A 15,799-nucleotide genomic window follows, 5' to 3' on the forward strand; every position below is an offset into this window, starting at 1 on the left:
GCCCGGCTGCAGCTCCTGTCATGTGGAGAAATATGAATCACGCATCCACGCCGGGCCTCATTACCTACACTGGGCAAACCCAAAGGCGCACTGATGCGCCACATACAGAACGGTATGCAAGGAATGAAAAAAAAACAAACTGTAAATCTTTACTTGCACACAAACAGGCCCCCGTGGTGGGACGTCAGAATCAGATGGAGCGCTGTGGGGCTGCTGCAGGCGGCAGGATCCAGTACTGAGCCCTCTGCCTGCTCTGCTGGTTTACCCTTGAACTCTGCCAGTGTCCCAGCTGCACCCACGGCTCCTCTCTGCAGCCCGGGCTCTTTATTTATACCGGAGGAATTCATTAGCCGCATGTCCCTCTGGTATTTATAGAGATGCGAGGCACTCTCCACCAGAGAAGTAATGCTGCGTTGAAATAAACATTTATTTGAGATGCGCAAAAGTGGGTGATTGAAGAAAAGAGGTTTATTTTGCTCCTTCCCCTGTATTTCATTCTTTTCCATCCCCCTTCGGCTCTTGAAATCAGTACTGAGCAGCTTCGGTTCACGTTTCATTTATTTCAACCGGCTTCTTTTCTCTGCCACAGAAGTGTCCAACAAGACCTCAAGGTCTAAGCACAGGCTTGCGGCGGGGAACGCTACAATGAGTAAATGTTACGTGCAAGCGCATGATAATTACTGTGATAATATGCAGCCGTTGTTTTTCTTTCACTCGAGGGTTCTCAGAACCCAGCAGATAGGAAGAGCTATTGAACGAGGCTCAGGGTGAACACAATGGTCGGGATGTCGGCCGTCAGCGGGTCAAAGGAGGTGTGTGTCCCCGAGCCTCCACCAGAATTTCCTGGCAAAGCACGGTGAGAAGAGAGGCACGTCTTCTGTTCCTGAAGGTAGCAGGAAGTGCCTTGCTATGCGGTTTATTTTTAGTTTATTTTTTATTTTTAAACTTTGATTGAATCAAAGTAGAATTCAATGCCAGACCTGTAAAATTACACACTGGGTCTTTAAAGGTTAAGTGTGTAAGATTTGGAGATTTTAAAGACCTTTTTAAATACCTTCCCTCTCCCAAGATTGCCAGTGAACTACGGTGGCCTGTGAGCACAAACCTGGATATCTTGTACACCTTCTTCTTCGTTAGTTTATTTGAGGATGTGAGCAGTCACCCAAAATAGGCCAGATTGTATTGTCCATCCCAGGCTTCCTTAGAAATATGGTGTTGCAAAATGGCAGCTAACTGGGAGTCAGACCCTTGCTCTATGTATCTTCTTAGGTAGGAACACCAAATTACTTTTAGCGTACTCTCAGTATACACTTCTATTTATGTATATATGGGGCTCTATGTTAACCTTTTACCAATATAAAAATCATAAATGAAGCGAAATTTCAGACACTGGACCATTAAGTCAGCGGAAGTTCAGCTTGCACAACCATTTAAAAAAAAAATGTAAAGGAAGTAACTAAGAGGTTTCCCAGATTCAGTCATCTCCAAATGTCACCAACATGTGGATCAGCTGACTCATCATCAAAGCCTCCACCAGGGAAAAGTGACAAGAAGGAGCACATTTGGTCCACGACTCTGCTTGTGCTTGCTACAGTGTCCTAGAGAGCTCCATGTAAAAGGAACATGTCAGCAAATCAGGAAAAAAAATTCTCAGCTGGACAATTAAAAAAATAAAAAAAATAAAAAAAAAAATAAATAAAACCACTAAAGAATGGTAGGGTTTGCTGGTAATTGCTGATTCCATCCACAATGAGTCACATCCACAGAGTCACCTGGAAGTTTCACTTTGTATCTGAACCACCTGTTTTCCTTTGAGTTTCTCATCTAGCACCAGTCAGACAAAGCCCATTTCACATCGACCCTCAGGGCAGCACCGATTCTAGAAACATGCAAATTCAACGCTGACTCGTCAGACATGACGCAGACCGCAGACACAAACTGGGCTTGGCTCTTCTTTGCAAATCTATGCTCACAGCTGCCGCGCTCAAGTGCATATTTGTTTATCAACATCTCTCATCCACGACAGCTCGCCTCCTCTCCAGAGAGCCGAACACATGCTCTCGCCACTCTGACGCCGAGACGCCTGGTTTCTGGAGCAAATGAATTCCCAGTTGGAGAATGACTGTTATGAATGGGCCCAGCTGAGAGAAATGGATGTGCCGGCCGCTGCTCTGCGCAGCCCCCTGCTCCCGCTAACAAAGATGCCGGGGCTTGTCCTACTTTTCTGCTAGGGGAAAAGTGTGGCTCTGTACAGTAGCTCAGGGGATTTTTTTTTTCCATGCGGGGCTCGGAGGGCTGCTGTGTTAACGGACTGAGAGCAGGAAGTGATGTGGAGGTGGAGAGATGAGAATCTTCGCTTCTCCACGGTGCCTCTGTTTTCTTTGCTTAATGTCTGTGATTAAGAAAGCTGTTATCATCAATCTGTGTGTGTGCGTGTCCAAATCATGGCAGCCTGTTGATGTTTGGCCCCAAAACTCATTGAGCTCAGCAAGGACTTTAAACTGCTTCAACCCTAATCTTCCGCAGGCTTTTCTGCCAAAACTGAAAGGCACAACTTTTTTTTTTACACACAACTCGCAGCGACAGCGGCGTCCGGGGCAGCTGCATCCATCTTTCTAACGGGTATGCCGAGGGCCTCCTGCACCGTCACAATCTATTTCCGATTACTGGTGAAATATCTCTGCTTCCAAGCCATCGCCGGAGGAGACGAAAAATCGATGCACGATGAAAACTACATTGACTAAAGTGCAAACCCCGGGACAGGCAAAGCGTGCGTGCTAATGTGACATTTTTTGGCAGAATGGTGATCTATCTTTCACGCTCGCAGTTGATTAATGCCACACGCAAATCATCTATTGGAAATAGACTTACAAAGATGAATCAATCAGTCAGTCGTGACCCAAAGTGGCCCATTGGCCGTCGTATCTGTCTAAACACATCTGGTTTACAACCTTAAATCCCCTCTCATGTCTGCTTCGAGAAAAAATTCAAATTTTCACAATTTTACTATTTGTGTATTCGTGCAGTGCCACTGCCATTCACGAGCACTACTAAGTGCTCAATGTGTGTTGTTGTCTATGTTAACAATGTGTTGTTACACTTCCATAACTCCTTTTACTTGCATCACAGCCTGCATTCCAATACTTACCAGCATTTCAAAACAGTCGGGACAACATTCACAATGTGAACCTCTTCCCATCTGAGACACTTGGTGTGTCAGTCGGGGTGATGCTTGGCATCCAGAAAAACAATCTATAATCCCCCCCCGAAGCACTCGGATCAATACAATAGTGAAGATCATGATGAAGCGCAATGGAAGAGCATCAGTGGTCAGTCAGTAACCAGCACAATGTTGATGCAATTATCTTTCAGACCGATTGTTCAAACCAGCGGATCTTTGTTTCTGAATATTGGTGTAAAATCATGAAATCCTGGATTTGATGATTTAAAAAAAAACATTTGTTGGATAAAATATTCCACACTGGAGGTTCTAAGGAATTCCTCATTGGCATCATAAACATCACTTGATTAAGAGGTCGTTTACACAGAGACAGATTTTTTTTTAAACCGCACATTTTCCTAAATGCTCTCAAAAAAACAACCCACAGAAAAAAACGCATTTACACGAAGCTGTCTTCAAAAATGTTCCTGTTTCCACAGAGATGCTGGAAACACTAAAACCTTGCAGAGTGTGTTGCATTTCTTATTCAGTTATGTGTTCCACAGACCAAAATTATCCATCCTTACATCACTTGACTCAGCAAATCATTTGTCTGACCTGTTTCCTCCTCTAATCATCTCCAGAAGCCCAAAATACATCCCGATTCTCTTGTTTCTTGCTAGGACTGCGCTCATTCTCGGCAATGTCCTGAGACTCGACGCGGAAAGTGCTTTGTGCTGTCTTCCTCCCAGGACTAGATGCTTAGTTTCCTGGACTACCACACGCCCCGAACAAAGACAGCGGCGCAGCCTGCAGAGCTTTTCATTCCAGCCGGACACCACCTGATTTCACTCATTATCCTGGCTCCTGAAATAGCCGGGCCGGTTAAATCACTTTTAATCAGGACCATGCTTCATTAAACCATGAATTTCAAACAGGCTCATTTGGAAAGAGCCATCAGAACCCCTTTGTCATGGCAGCAGCTGACCATCCTGGGTGGTCAGCTGGTGAGGAGGAGGGTGGGTGAAGCCCCCAAGATATCATTTCTTTATCAGATGAACTACTTTGTCAATGTTCTCTGGAAACACTTTCTTCAAATGGTAACAAAAGAAATCCAAAGCATTGTGATGACAATGCTAAAGTTCAATATTTATGATTGAATTGAACTCTAACAGTTGTATCTTAAAAGCAGGCCTAAGAAGTCAGCTTACAAAAGATTGGAGACTCTGGCAGCAAGAATCTGTCGCAGACTTTTCGTTTCTCACAAGAAAGTTTTGACAAATCTTGGCTACAGTGACGGGGGGAAAAAAAGATGTATGCTGGGTCGCCAGAAGCATCCGCGCGACCTAAGCTCAGCAGAACAAACTCCGATTCCGTGTCAGCGGCCAACTTTGCCGTCAGCACGGCACCAGAGGACGACCTCTAAACATACAGTATAATCTCCAACCCAGCAAATCAAACAGTATAAACACATCAGTGGCTTAATGAAAAGATGCTTGGCTACAATCTGGAGAGACGTGATCTATTTCTGATCAACTGCAGCTTGCATCCAAGTTCCCCCTTCCCGCCGCTGCCTCCCCCCACCATGCCGCCGCGGGGGACGTAGAATATGGTAATCAAATTATGCAATCAGAGCAAATATCCAAAGGCCTTGGAAAATTTCCCTTCCATTAAGTGGGGATGTATTTTGTACACACAGTACAACCTCTGCTGTAATTAACTCCACTGTAAACATCGGCACCAAACCGGGCGGGGGAAGGGGAAGGGGGGCTTTGCACTGGCAATCACACCGCAATCGAGGTCGTTCTGGTTGATGTCGACGGAGACGATGTCCCCTCCCACCTGCGGGTTGGATGAAGACGGGCCGGCGGCGGTGATTCAGCTCGTCTCAGGGAGAGCAACAAGGCCGACGTCCACACTACTGGGGGACTTCCACTTTTTATTTCCAAAGCGTGACGTTCGTCTGCGCACGGCCACACATGTACAGTGTACTGTCCATCCATTTCATGTCACTGTTTAACCTGCGCTCAGGGTGGCATGGTTGAAGAACCCACTCCCAGCTCTCATGCATCTCAAGGCAAAGACGGGTTGAACCCTGGATGAGATGCCGGTTCATCACGGCCAACACTAAGCGACAAACAAAGAATTCACAAATTCACAAACCTGATCTGCACGTTTCCTGCTGGAGGAAGCTGCGCAGGCACAACGAGAAGCTTCAAACTCCGCACAGACAACTGAATCCAGGACCTTCTCGTGTGGTTCACGGATTTGCGCGTTTGTGCCAAGCCTCCCCCTGGTCATTACGAACTCATGCATCCATCATCGTGAAGAGCCTCGTATCCGCGTGCCAACGCCGAGGACAAGGATTGGCGCCGTTCTGTAAAACCCGTGCCAAGACACTTGATCCGCACAATATTGCGCCGCCACGTGCAGATCCGAAGCAATTCCGCAAGAAGTGTTCTCGTGTTTATGACCGTTTGATTGGGGAGTCACAACAGTGTGCACGGCCGCACCGGATCAAGGCTGATAAAGAGTCTCACAAAATGACAAATGACGACTGATGAACAAAGAGGGGCAGAATGGAGCGACTGTTATCTTGCCCCGGCAGCTGACCTGCTGGCCGGCCCTCCGGACTGCTGATGATTTAAAGAAGGACACACACAAGAGCGTCTACCGTGCCGAGATAAATCTGATCACTCTGATTCCTGATGCTGCGTCGCTGGAGGAGAACAGCGTGTGTGAGAGCATGAGCTCATTTCGTATTACGAGCGATGGAGTCTGCTGGCTTTTAATGATTTATGCTCCAAGCCTGCATCCACACAACATGGTGAATTATGTAAAAGTTGCTCAACATTTACGCCTGGTTACACGTCACGTTGAAGCATTAATACCGTGTACCGTATTAAAAAGCTGCGCTCAGCCAAAGAAGATTGTATTTAAGCAATCAATTTTCCAAATTCCCATTAATACGCAATTACAGCATGGGCCTTCTTTTTTCAAACTTGCATCACATGGAATGATAAATTAGGAACAAAATGTGAGTTTCCGTGGCCTCACACCCAACGATGCTCAGATCTGTAGAAAATTTGTCGGGATCCTCTTCCCACAAAGTCAAGTCAAGCCTTATTTAATATGCACACACACACACAAACACACACACACACACACACACACACACACACACACACACACACACACTTAAAAGAAAAGTGTTGTCAAGATCAAGATGAATGCATTACGCAAGCGAACAACGCGGCGATGGAGGATTTAACACCGGCAGTGCCTGCCGTGGATCTAGCAGACACTCGTGTTAAGTATCAATGACTGAGGCACAGTGTCATGACTTGCATGCATCTGCTGAAAACACATGAAGCACCAGATGAATGAAACATCATGAGATGGAATGCAAAAAAAAAAAAAAAAGCCAGACGGACCATTTAATACTGGTGCTTGAGTAATATATCATGAAATATTAAATCGTGGTCTTTAATTCTCCCGAGGACTGAGTCAGGACTGGTCTTTTATTACATAATCAACTGTCTGGGAGCCGAAGGATGCCAGAGAGAAAAGAGGGGGGTCATCAAACACCGGAGGGCGACATTATTGTTTTTCGAGCAGAACTTTGTGCTGCTGGATCCGCAAACATGAGTGTGTTTCTGTGCGGCTCAGCAGCGTCGCCCCGGTGTCCTATGGTTTCTATAGGAATGCAGATGCGTCATCTAAATGTTTATTGTCTGTGCTTATTCCCCCGCACCCCCCCATCCCTAAAGGGGGTTAGTTAACTCCTATGTGGTGATGTAACACTCAGCGCGCCTATAGGCCACTGTAGTTTGCTGTAATGGAACTGAATTGACGTCGCTCGGCGTGACGTCACGAAAGAGAAAGTAACGAGCACCTCCTCCTCCTCCTCCTCCTCCTCCTCTTCTTCTTCTTCTTCTTCTTCTTCTTCACGCGTGGCCGTGGTCGCATCGCAGCGTTGTCTCCTGTTTACATTTACGCAACGGCACGTGCATGACTCGTAAAGCGCTGCTACCCTCATTTCCCCTCCTTTAGCACATTATCACGTCCAAAAATGAAAGTAAATGGGATGTTTATGAGCCCGTATTGTTGGATAAGCAAATATTATTTAGTGAGGTGAGGAGTGGAGATGGAGACATCTCTCTTTTAAAACCCCCTCCTTGCGTGACAGCACTTGATTTAAGCCGCGAACATCTCCGACGCGGCTCACGAAACGAATTAATAAATTAATAAAACAATGAAAAAAATAATTAAAAAAAAACACTGCCCTTGACATGAACTCGGATGCGTGATGGAGTGCCCCCCTCCTCCCTTCCCACCAGCTAGTTAATTCACAACTAACACAACACAGTTTCCACCAGCGCGGGCAGCCCGTCTCTTTACCTGTAAATGCCCCTGGTACATATTGAGCGCGCCGTCAGCCGCGGATCTCTCCGTCAGAGGGTCTGCAGACTTGTTCCAGACTTGTCCGGTGTTGGCATCAGACGCCGGGGCCAAAGTTGACGGAGATGGTGGGAGGTGGGAGCTGTCCGCGTCCTCAGGTGCTGAAAGCTCACTCGCACTCCTCCGCCTCCTGCGCTCCTGCCCGAGACAGCGAGGCGCGCCGCGCGCCCGAGTCGTTTCCCCTTTCCTCTCGCGGCGCGCTGCTGACGTCGGATTATGACAAGTGCCGACTCGGGGTTATTCAGAGGCAGCCTCGTGGTGCGTGTGGGAATAAAATCCCCGCGAATTCAGTCTTCATCATCGCGGAGGCGCCGCGCCACCGTTTGTCTGCACCTCCCTACCACCACCACCACCCCGCGTATATCTCCGCGACTTTCGCCTTGGTCTCAGCAGCCTCTCCTCCGCTTCAGATTAATGTTTGGACGCTCCTCGGGGTTCAGTCTCCTCTTATAGTGCACTCCTCTTTCCTGTTTGCCAACTACTCCCTGTAACCCAACCCCCTGGTGCCTCCTCCAGTGCTGACGTACTCAACAAAGAGGCACAGAGGGACGTTTTAATCACACATGGAGCGTGCAAAGGTGCATATTCACTGACTGATTAATTTCAAATGACAACTTGCTCACAACATTTAAAAAATATGAGGTTTTAATCGTTGAATACATTTACAATATTTACACTTGTGGTGCAAGTTTTGCTTGCATGTTGTTTTTCTTCAGCACCTATCTGCACTGGAGGGTGATAGAGGGTTATGATGGAGGATGAGTACAAAGGTTGCTCAAAGCAATGAAGGTGTATGGTGAACATGTGACACATTTCCATATGTCCAATTAGTGAAGAGACTCATTATATATTTTCACACCAGAGACTCCACATCTGTTAAAATGAGCCCTTCTGTAAGCTTTACATTCTAGTAAGATGTATGGCTTCAATAGTCAATGGAAGTAAAATTTAATAAAGCCAAATTATAGAAAGTGTCCTTCGGAATCTTTTTTTTATTTTTTTTATTGGTTTCCTACATTTTTGCAGTTTTAGTCAAAGTCAAATATATGAGACCAGTTTATTTTCCACAAATTCTATGTTCTCGTGGTATTCACCCGTGAGTGTAAAAAATTAAATAAAAAATAAATGTACATGCGAAGAACATTTTACACTGATATAGTGTTATATGAGTGTGCCGGTAGTGAGTGTAGCAGCCAGATAAGTGCTTTATCAGAACAACTCAGCGACTTCAGTGAGAGATGTGACTTTGGAGGAAAAAAAAGAATAGACACACAAGTGACAGGCTTACTGCTGCCATTTAACATCAAAGGCTCTCCAGGCAACCGCACATACAGTCCAACCTTACCTTGAAACTGCTGTGCAGGATATAGAATGTAAATGCAAGGCTGACATAGGGTGACATTAAATACCTTGGAGTAGAAACCTGGAAAAGAAGCACTCTGGAAGAGGACAATTCCGACTCATGAGGCAAAGAGAGCAAGCTGACTATTTTTTTTTTTCACTTCTCAAGCCGTCTTGCCAAGTTCAAACTAATAAGCTTTCTAAGAAGCCAGTCCGCCTGCTTTAGAATGTGTTTATTCATTTTTTTCCTGCACTGAATTAAGAAGAAAGAACAAGACTGAAGAATTCTCTTTGTGAAAGAAGACATCCGCTATCAGTCTTAACACAAGCTGCAGCCAACTCAGCACCAGGCTGTGCAAGTTCACAGACCCAGCCTATAATGCTAATCTACTGTATATGCACCACTGCATTAAGGTTGTAGCTTTTAATGACTATTATCTTGGGTCCTTGGAGTTATTGATTCACATTAGCGCCGAGATGTTACGGAGAAACACGCAATGCATTATCTAAAAAGGTTTGTATTCAGACGCTCTACCGTCCATCCTTGTAACGGATGTTTGGTCTGATCTCACGTAAAGTGAACATAATGGAGCTTGCAATGTACGCATGGGCACGGTGAAATGTATTATGCACATTTATAGATTTACCGTACAACCCCCCCCCCCCCCCCCCGCCCCCCGCGCCCCCGACCACATGGATTAGAAAAGCATCCTGAACAACAAGCATGAGCCTCGCAGTTATGCTCTAAAACACATCAGTGAGCGTTGATTTACTGCAAAAATGAGGGATCTCTCAGTAGGAAGTTCTGGCAGAGCTCCGACCAGAGAAACCAGGTGTAGAAGGTGCAAATTGAGAAGCATTCTCAGCAGGCTGGTGGGTAGAGGTGTTTAAACGACCTGTTTAAGGGCTTCCTGTACCGCATTTGGAAAGCAAGATTTGGCGAGGTTACTTGTGATGGTTGTTCATTTGTTATAACATGAAAACAACCAATGCAAGAATGAAAGTAGTTGCTGCTCATTGCTGATGGGTTTTCATGCAACCCACCAAAGGACAAAGACAAGGCTGTTGCTGCTGTTGCTGTAGCTGCTGCTGCTGCTGCAAAAAAGTGCCTTGTGTAAATATGCAAAAGCAATCACGGTCGCTAGCACCAGTGGATTATAGTGTGTCGTTGTCAACTCATTGTTAACCATAAAGGCATCATCACAGTGGATTGCCAGCACGTGAATTAATGTAATCATAACTGCCAATGCTGGACCTTGCATCCGTCTCAATGAACTGAAAATGCCCATTAACTGTACAGCTGTAGCGTGACTCATGGATCACTGCCATGTCAGCCCACCTTTGTTCTTCTCTCTAAAGTCACGTTCTTACTCCGTCATCGCGTTCAATGGTGCCACTTTTCCTTTTTAATTTTCTGTCACGGCTCTGACGTGGACGGGAGGGCTTGAAAGGGCAACAGGGAGACCCATATCTGCATACCGAGGAGAGTCATCTGCTCTCTGGACAAATACCAGATACTATTTTTAGAGCCGAAAAAAATAAAAAATCAGAAATATTCTCCTCTCCTAAACAGATGAGTGATTGACATCCAGTATTTTGGTGCTGTGTTATCATTCAGAGAAAGTCATCAGTGTCGATCTTCACTCTTTTCCATTCTTGCTCAACTCATGATTGGTTTCTGTATTTCTTCTTCTTCTTCTTCTTTTTTTTTTACCTGGGTATTTATTGCATTTGCCACCTTGTTTTGTCTCTGGTGCAGCATGACGGATGTGCAATCTTAACTTTCCGGCTGCACTTCATAACACAGAGTTGACTGCCTGTGTTTTAGATCACTTGACCGAATGGCAAAGCAAGATGATCCGTTCACATAATTACACAAGCCCGCCATTTGTCTGGTGTGGCTTTTTTTTGTTTGCACATGTTAGTTGCTCATTAATTTCAGAAGGGTTGCGAAGGATCACACCGTAACACCATCTGGACAGCTACTGGTACACACTGCACTTAGGTCAGAAGACCTGCGTGTGAATTTAAGCCACACCATGGGCACTTTCTCACACCACCGGCTCCAGATGGCAACTAATAACATTACCTCCACTGCCAAGGAGTGGTATCATAAAATCATGATGCCTCTTAGTGTTAGCAGTCTGTGGAGAGCACCTTCCAGTGAACATCTGCGTGCGGTGAGTCAGGCCTTGATGCCGTGACACGGAAACTGCACTTCCTTGGATTTGGCGAGGTTTTGTGAACGCAGCGGTTATATTCATGGAGGCGAAAATACTAGAATGAAAACTGCTTTGTAGATTACTCCTCAAGCCCGACTGCCACTCTTTTATCGAAGGCCTTATCTGATGCATATAAAGTATAAGCAGCACAAAAGAGTCAAATGTTTGGAACAAAACTCTTGCAACCGAAACACGTGGAAAAAAAAGATAAAGAAAAGCTTTTGATTAGAAACAGAGAAGGTTCTGGGAACAGCTTCTTCCACAGCGTTGGGCCTTGATGATGTTGTTGTGGAGGCCAATACATCTGTTTTCCACAACCATTGTGATTGGATGAATTTTTTTTTTTTTTTTTTGCAAAAGTTTGTAGGGAAAAAAAAAATCGACCTTCATTCAAATTGCTTTCTTGGAAGCAAAAAAAAAAGTCACCAGCTCTGTGCCCAAGTACAATATTTCTGTCAAAATGACCATTTAAATATTCCCTATTTTTCATTTGTCTTCTGTTGCATAGAAAACAAAGAGCCTTGAAGTAATGAATTAGTTTTTGTCCACCTGTCAAACACCTGATATTATCGCATAATAGCAATACCCAGAGCCAGAGATACTCTCTATTCATCCTGTTGTGTCATCATCCCTCACAAACTGAAAACAAACCCAGCCCTGAGGCTGGAATGTCAGCATGTTATTAGGAACTGTGCGCCGGGGTATTATTGTTTACCGGGGACACACAGACATAATTTAACCAGGCGACGTGTCAATAGTTTTATCAGTAAATAATATTTACACATTCGTCAGATATCTGAGATGACGGACGTGGGCTGTGTGTTGGCCCCTTTGTCTGTTTGTCTATTTTTAGATTTGATCAGACATCCTGCGCTCCCCCCGCCCCTCTCGTCTTCATTCATCTTGGAGGCTTGACAGCGAAACAGAAACATAATAAATATTAAGATGAGGGACGCGACTCCAAACAGGGGGGGGGGGGGGGGTACAGACAGCTCGCTCTCTCTCCAGTGTGAGAATTGTTTCTGTTTAAGTGAAATTTGTTTTTCATATCCATCTTTGAGGTGCCAGTCTGACGACATTCAGAGCCACTGATTGGTGCAGACTGAGAAACTGAATGAACGAAATGAATCGACTCACATTAATGCTTGTGGAAGATGGTGATGTCACGAGGAGATCAATATCTCTTTGTGCTGTTTTGTCTTAATACCAACTGCTGGAGAGTTTTCACCCAGTTGAACTAAGTTCATTATGTCTTCTAGTTTCCAGTATTCTTTTATCACAGACATGTATTTTTTGGGTTGTTATTTACCTGACATGTTTCGGCAATCTGCTTACGCTATCATCAGAGTGTCACGTGATGGTAGTGTGACATTAGCAGCTGATGTTCCTGAAGGCGTGACCCACCAGTCTGATTTGACAGATGTGTCACGTTTTCACCCCTGCTCTATATGTGACAATAACGAAGGAGCTTTGCTCCGCCTATTTTTAGTATTGTATGTATGTATATAAATAAACCGAGGCTTTGTTGTAACTCCCATTATTTGAAGGGGGTATGAAAAGGTAAGAGTGACGCAGCCACTTGGAGCTGACCGTCACTCACCAGGGAGAGGTATCAGTGAAGTAATACAGAGGTTCTGAACATCCGAAGGAGGTAGCAGACACATTTATAATTCAATATTTCGCTGGTTTAATATGGCCATGGTTAGAACACAACGCCCTGGAGGAGGCCACCAGGCCAAAGTGTTTCTATCACAGCCACAGCAAATCTTTAAAATTTGGAATCGTCAACGTAATATCAGGTTTGTGTGTCGCAAAAACTGCCTTTTTAGCACATTTGTAAAATTGTGTGTTAGCACAGAACACTGTATGTGGTTTGAATGAGTTGTGACCTCGATACGGCGCGCTTTTACACAACTCCACACATCAAACAAACATAACCATATTCTTCTTCTAGACTGCAGGCAGAGCTTTTCTGGTCATCCCCGCGATGAAGAGGTCCCACTTCGGAAGGATTAAGCCGCACATCCTCCGGAATAAATAACGGCCATATCCGCATTTGTTGAAGCACAGCCACGCTTCACTCTCAAACCATATGATTTGCTTAAATTGCTCCCGTAAAAGTGATGTAAAAGCTCAATGACCGGCTGCAGGAAGAACTCATTTTGTTGTCACGTCTCAGTCTCACAACAGAATACCAACAAATACTCAGCAAGCAAAGAGAGCTTGATCAGCTTGATATGTGCAGGGGACAAATTCAACAACTATTCTGCTTCCATAATTTTCCTCAACAGTATCACTCATGTTAGTTAATGAGAGGGCAGAAAATTCCAACGCAGACGACGTTGTTGCCCCGAATCAGACACTGATGAGTGGAGGCTGACCATCACTCATCCAGTGACAGCAGGAAGATTCTTCATCTTTCTGGCATTTAAAACATCAGCAGAGAGACACTTTGTGCCAACATTCACTATTCCAATTGAACTTAGTCATTGTTTTTGTTTTCTTGCTGTGGCTCTCTCTGCCCGAGTGTTTTTCAGAAATCATTAAAAATCACCAAACCGGCAGATTCGAGCCTCTGATCTGACAAGGATAAAAGCAGTAATTTATTCGATGCGTTTGAAGTGTTTTGGCTTCAAGACAATCAAGTGTCTCTTAATTGCTTTGTTGAGGGAATCACACTCGAAGAGACACAGAGTGCCACTTCAGAGGAGTGCCAGATGATAATTATGATAGGTTTATCATAAAATGACACGCTAGCTGTGATCAGCAGAGGCACTTAGTGGTATCTCTTACGCTGCCGCTAAAAAAAAAATTGATGTGAAGTTTTCAGGCTATCCGAGACGCCCACAACTTCAGTGGGATACAATCAAAACATGTCACTACTGAGAAGAGGATCTAAGATAGCACCGCCTCTCTTTTTAAGGAGAAAAAAAATATATAACCGTGTAAAATAAAATTCTCTCAAATTTCCAAACAATAATTTGTGTTCATTATGAATGAGGATAAAAAATAGACGGGGTTGGCATACCTGGCGGGCCCATTGTTAGACCGAAATCGCCGACAAATTCTACGATGAATAATTCAGGTCCTCATTCCAGCCAAAGCTTCGGTCCTCGCCTAGTTTGTAACGTAACTGCGTTTCAGCTCCGCCTGAGCTCAGGCTTTGCTGCTGCTGCAAAATACCATGTTTTTTTTTGTTTTGTTTTTTAAACAAAGTCACATACCCAGTGTGCAGTAGACTTGTCATGTTTCGTACTGTAAAGCACACGGTTCAAGGTTGCCGCTCTAAATAACTGCAATCACAGCCGATTTCCTGACAGCTGGAAAATTGCTGCACCTACGGTCCCACTCGTGGCTGCGGCTTTATTCTCTTCTGGCCTTTGATTATTCAGGGCTGTTGTGCTTGCAGTGGTATCGTCACTGTGGTTTCAGGCTCATGACCTTTGCCCTCTTGTGGTCTGGTGGTCTGGATGTGTCTTCCTTCCCAGACTGTTTCCCAGTGTGAGAGTGTGCAAGTGTTTGCTCTATGTCTGCACTGGCTGCAGTGCTGTTGGCGTTCACCTTAAAATCTAGGTGAATATTTCATTTTCCCACTTGATTAGCAACACTCACCACGCAGCGCACAGCAGAGCTCTACCTGCGTTCTCTTTAGTCACGCTGCCGCCTCATTTCATTTTCCTTGTTTTTCTTCTTAACCTCCGCAACTAAAAAAAATGATAGAAAAAATGAACCCAGTCATCTCTCTTCCGACGAAAGGTCATTTATTTTGATATCAGCGAATGGTGTAACTACAAGCCCGTGACACCTAATGTGCTGTTTGGAGGACAAGTCATTAGCAACGATCCGAAACAACACGGAGCTGAGGAATAGGGTGACGAAAAGTTAATAGAGCAAAAAAAAAGAAGAAGGAAAAAAAGTGAAATGACTTGGAGTGGCGGACACTTTGTAGCAGTTTGCAGCCCAGCAGACGTCTTTTTACATGCTCTTCTCTGTTTCTGCATGATTCTCTGTTGTTCTCATTGCTGGTTTCAAGGCTCAGGCCCAGCCCCTCCACTTCTTTGTTTGCAGGGTATGCAAATTAAAACATTTGGCTGTTAGTGTCCAACCGGTGAAGCTTTGTTTGGGTGAGGCCCAGTTTTTGGGCTAGGGACTATATTAGTTTCAACACTGATCCCATCCATTTCAGGTTTGTATGTGTTTTTTTTGTGTTAGACTGACACTAGGTGTCAGGACTAGGTGCTGTCCCTTTTGCTGTCCCTTTTGCTGTCCTGTATTTTTTTCTGCTAGTTAGAGCAGTTTTGTTAGGGTTTTTGTTAATATTTTGAAACTCTCATTTATTTAGATTATATTTTTGCTTTTAAGAGAGAAAATAATATATCTGTTGCTAATTTCTTTGATCGTTGAAAAATCTTTCCTCAGTGAGAGCTGTGTCCAGTCTCAGACCCGGCCATGTGTGGAGTCTTCAATGATCCATTGAGTCACGTTGCTAAAGTGATCATTTAGGTCTGCTAAATGGTCAATGTGATAATATTTTTGCTGAACGCTAATTGTGGTTGGTTGGTTCCACGTCTCCCTCCTGCAGTTGTCATCTCACTGCAGGCTGTGCTGAAGTAAT

General features: G+C 44.7%; 1 protein-coding gene across 4 annotated transcripts in view; it reads right to left on the bottom strand.

Moving 5' to 3' along the window:
• pex5la (peroxisomal biogenesis factor 5-like a) overlaps positions 1-8,035 on the bottom strand; it is a 63,239-nt gene extending 55,204 nt beyond the window's left edge. For 2 of the 4 annotated variants that reach the window (XM_076022774.1, XM_076022773.1), the window contains exon 1: positions 7,562-8,034. In XM_076022774.1, the coding sequence (XP_075878889.1) occupies positions 7,562-7,582 (21 nt within the window). In that variant the 5' untranslated portion in view covers positions 7,583-8,034. Of the gene's footprint in view, positions 1-7,561 lie in introns of all 4 variants that reach the window. The other 2 variants (XM_076022772.1, XM_076022775.1) reach the window with 2 other exon arrangements.
• Positions 8,036-15,799: the final 7,764 nt, after the last annotated feature.

The sequence above is a fragment of the Nelusetta ayraudi genome, unplaced genomic scaffold (assembly GCF_046127955.1).
Source record: "Nelusetta ayraudi isolate G7.1 ecotype Tasmania unplaced genomic scaffold, CSIRO-AGI_Nayr_v1 ptg000013l, whole genome shotgun sequence".
NCBI lineage: Eukaryota > Metazoa > Chordata > Actinopteri > Tetraodontiformes > Monacanthidae > Nelusetta > Nelusetta ayraudi.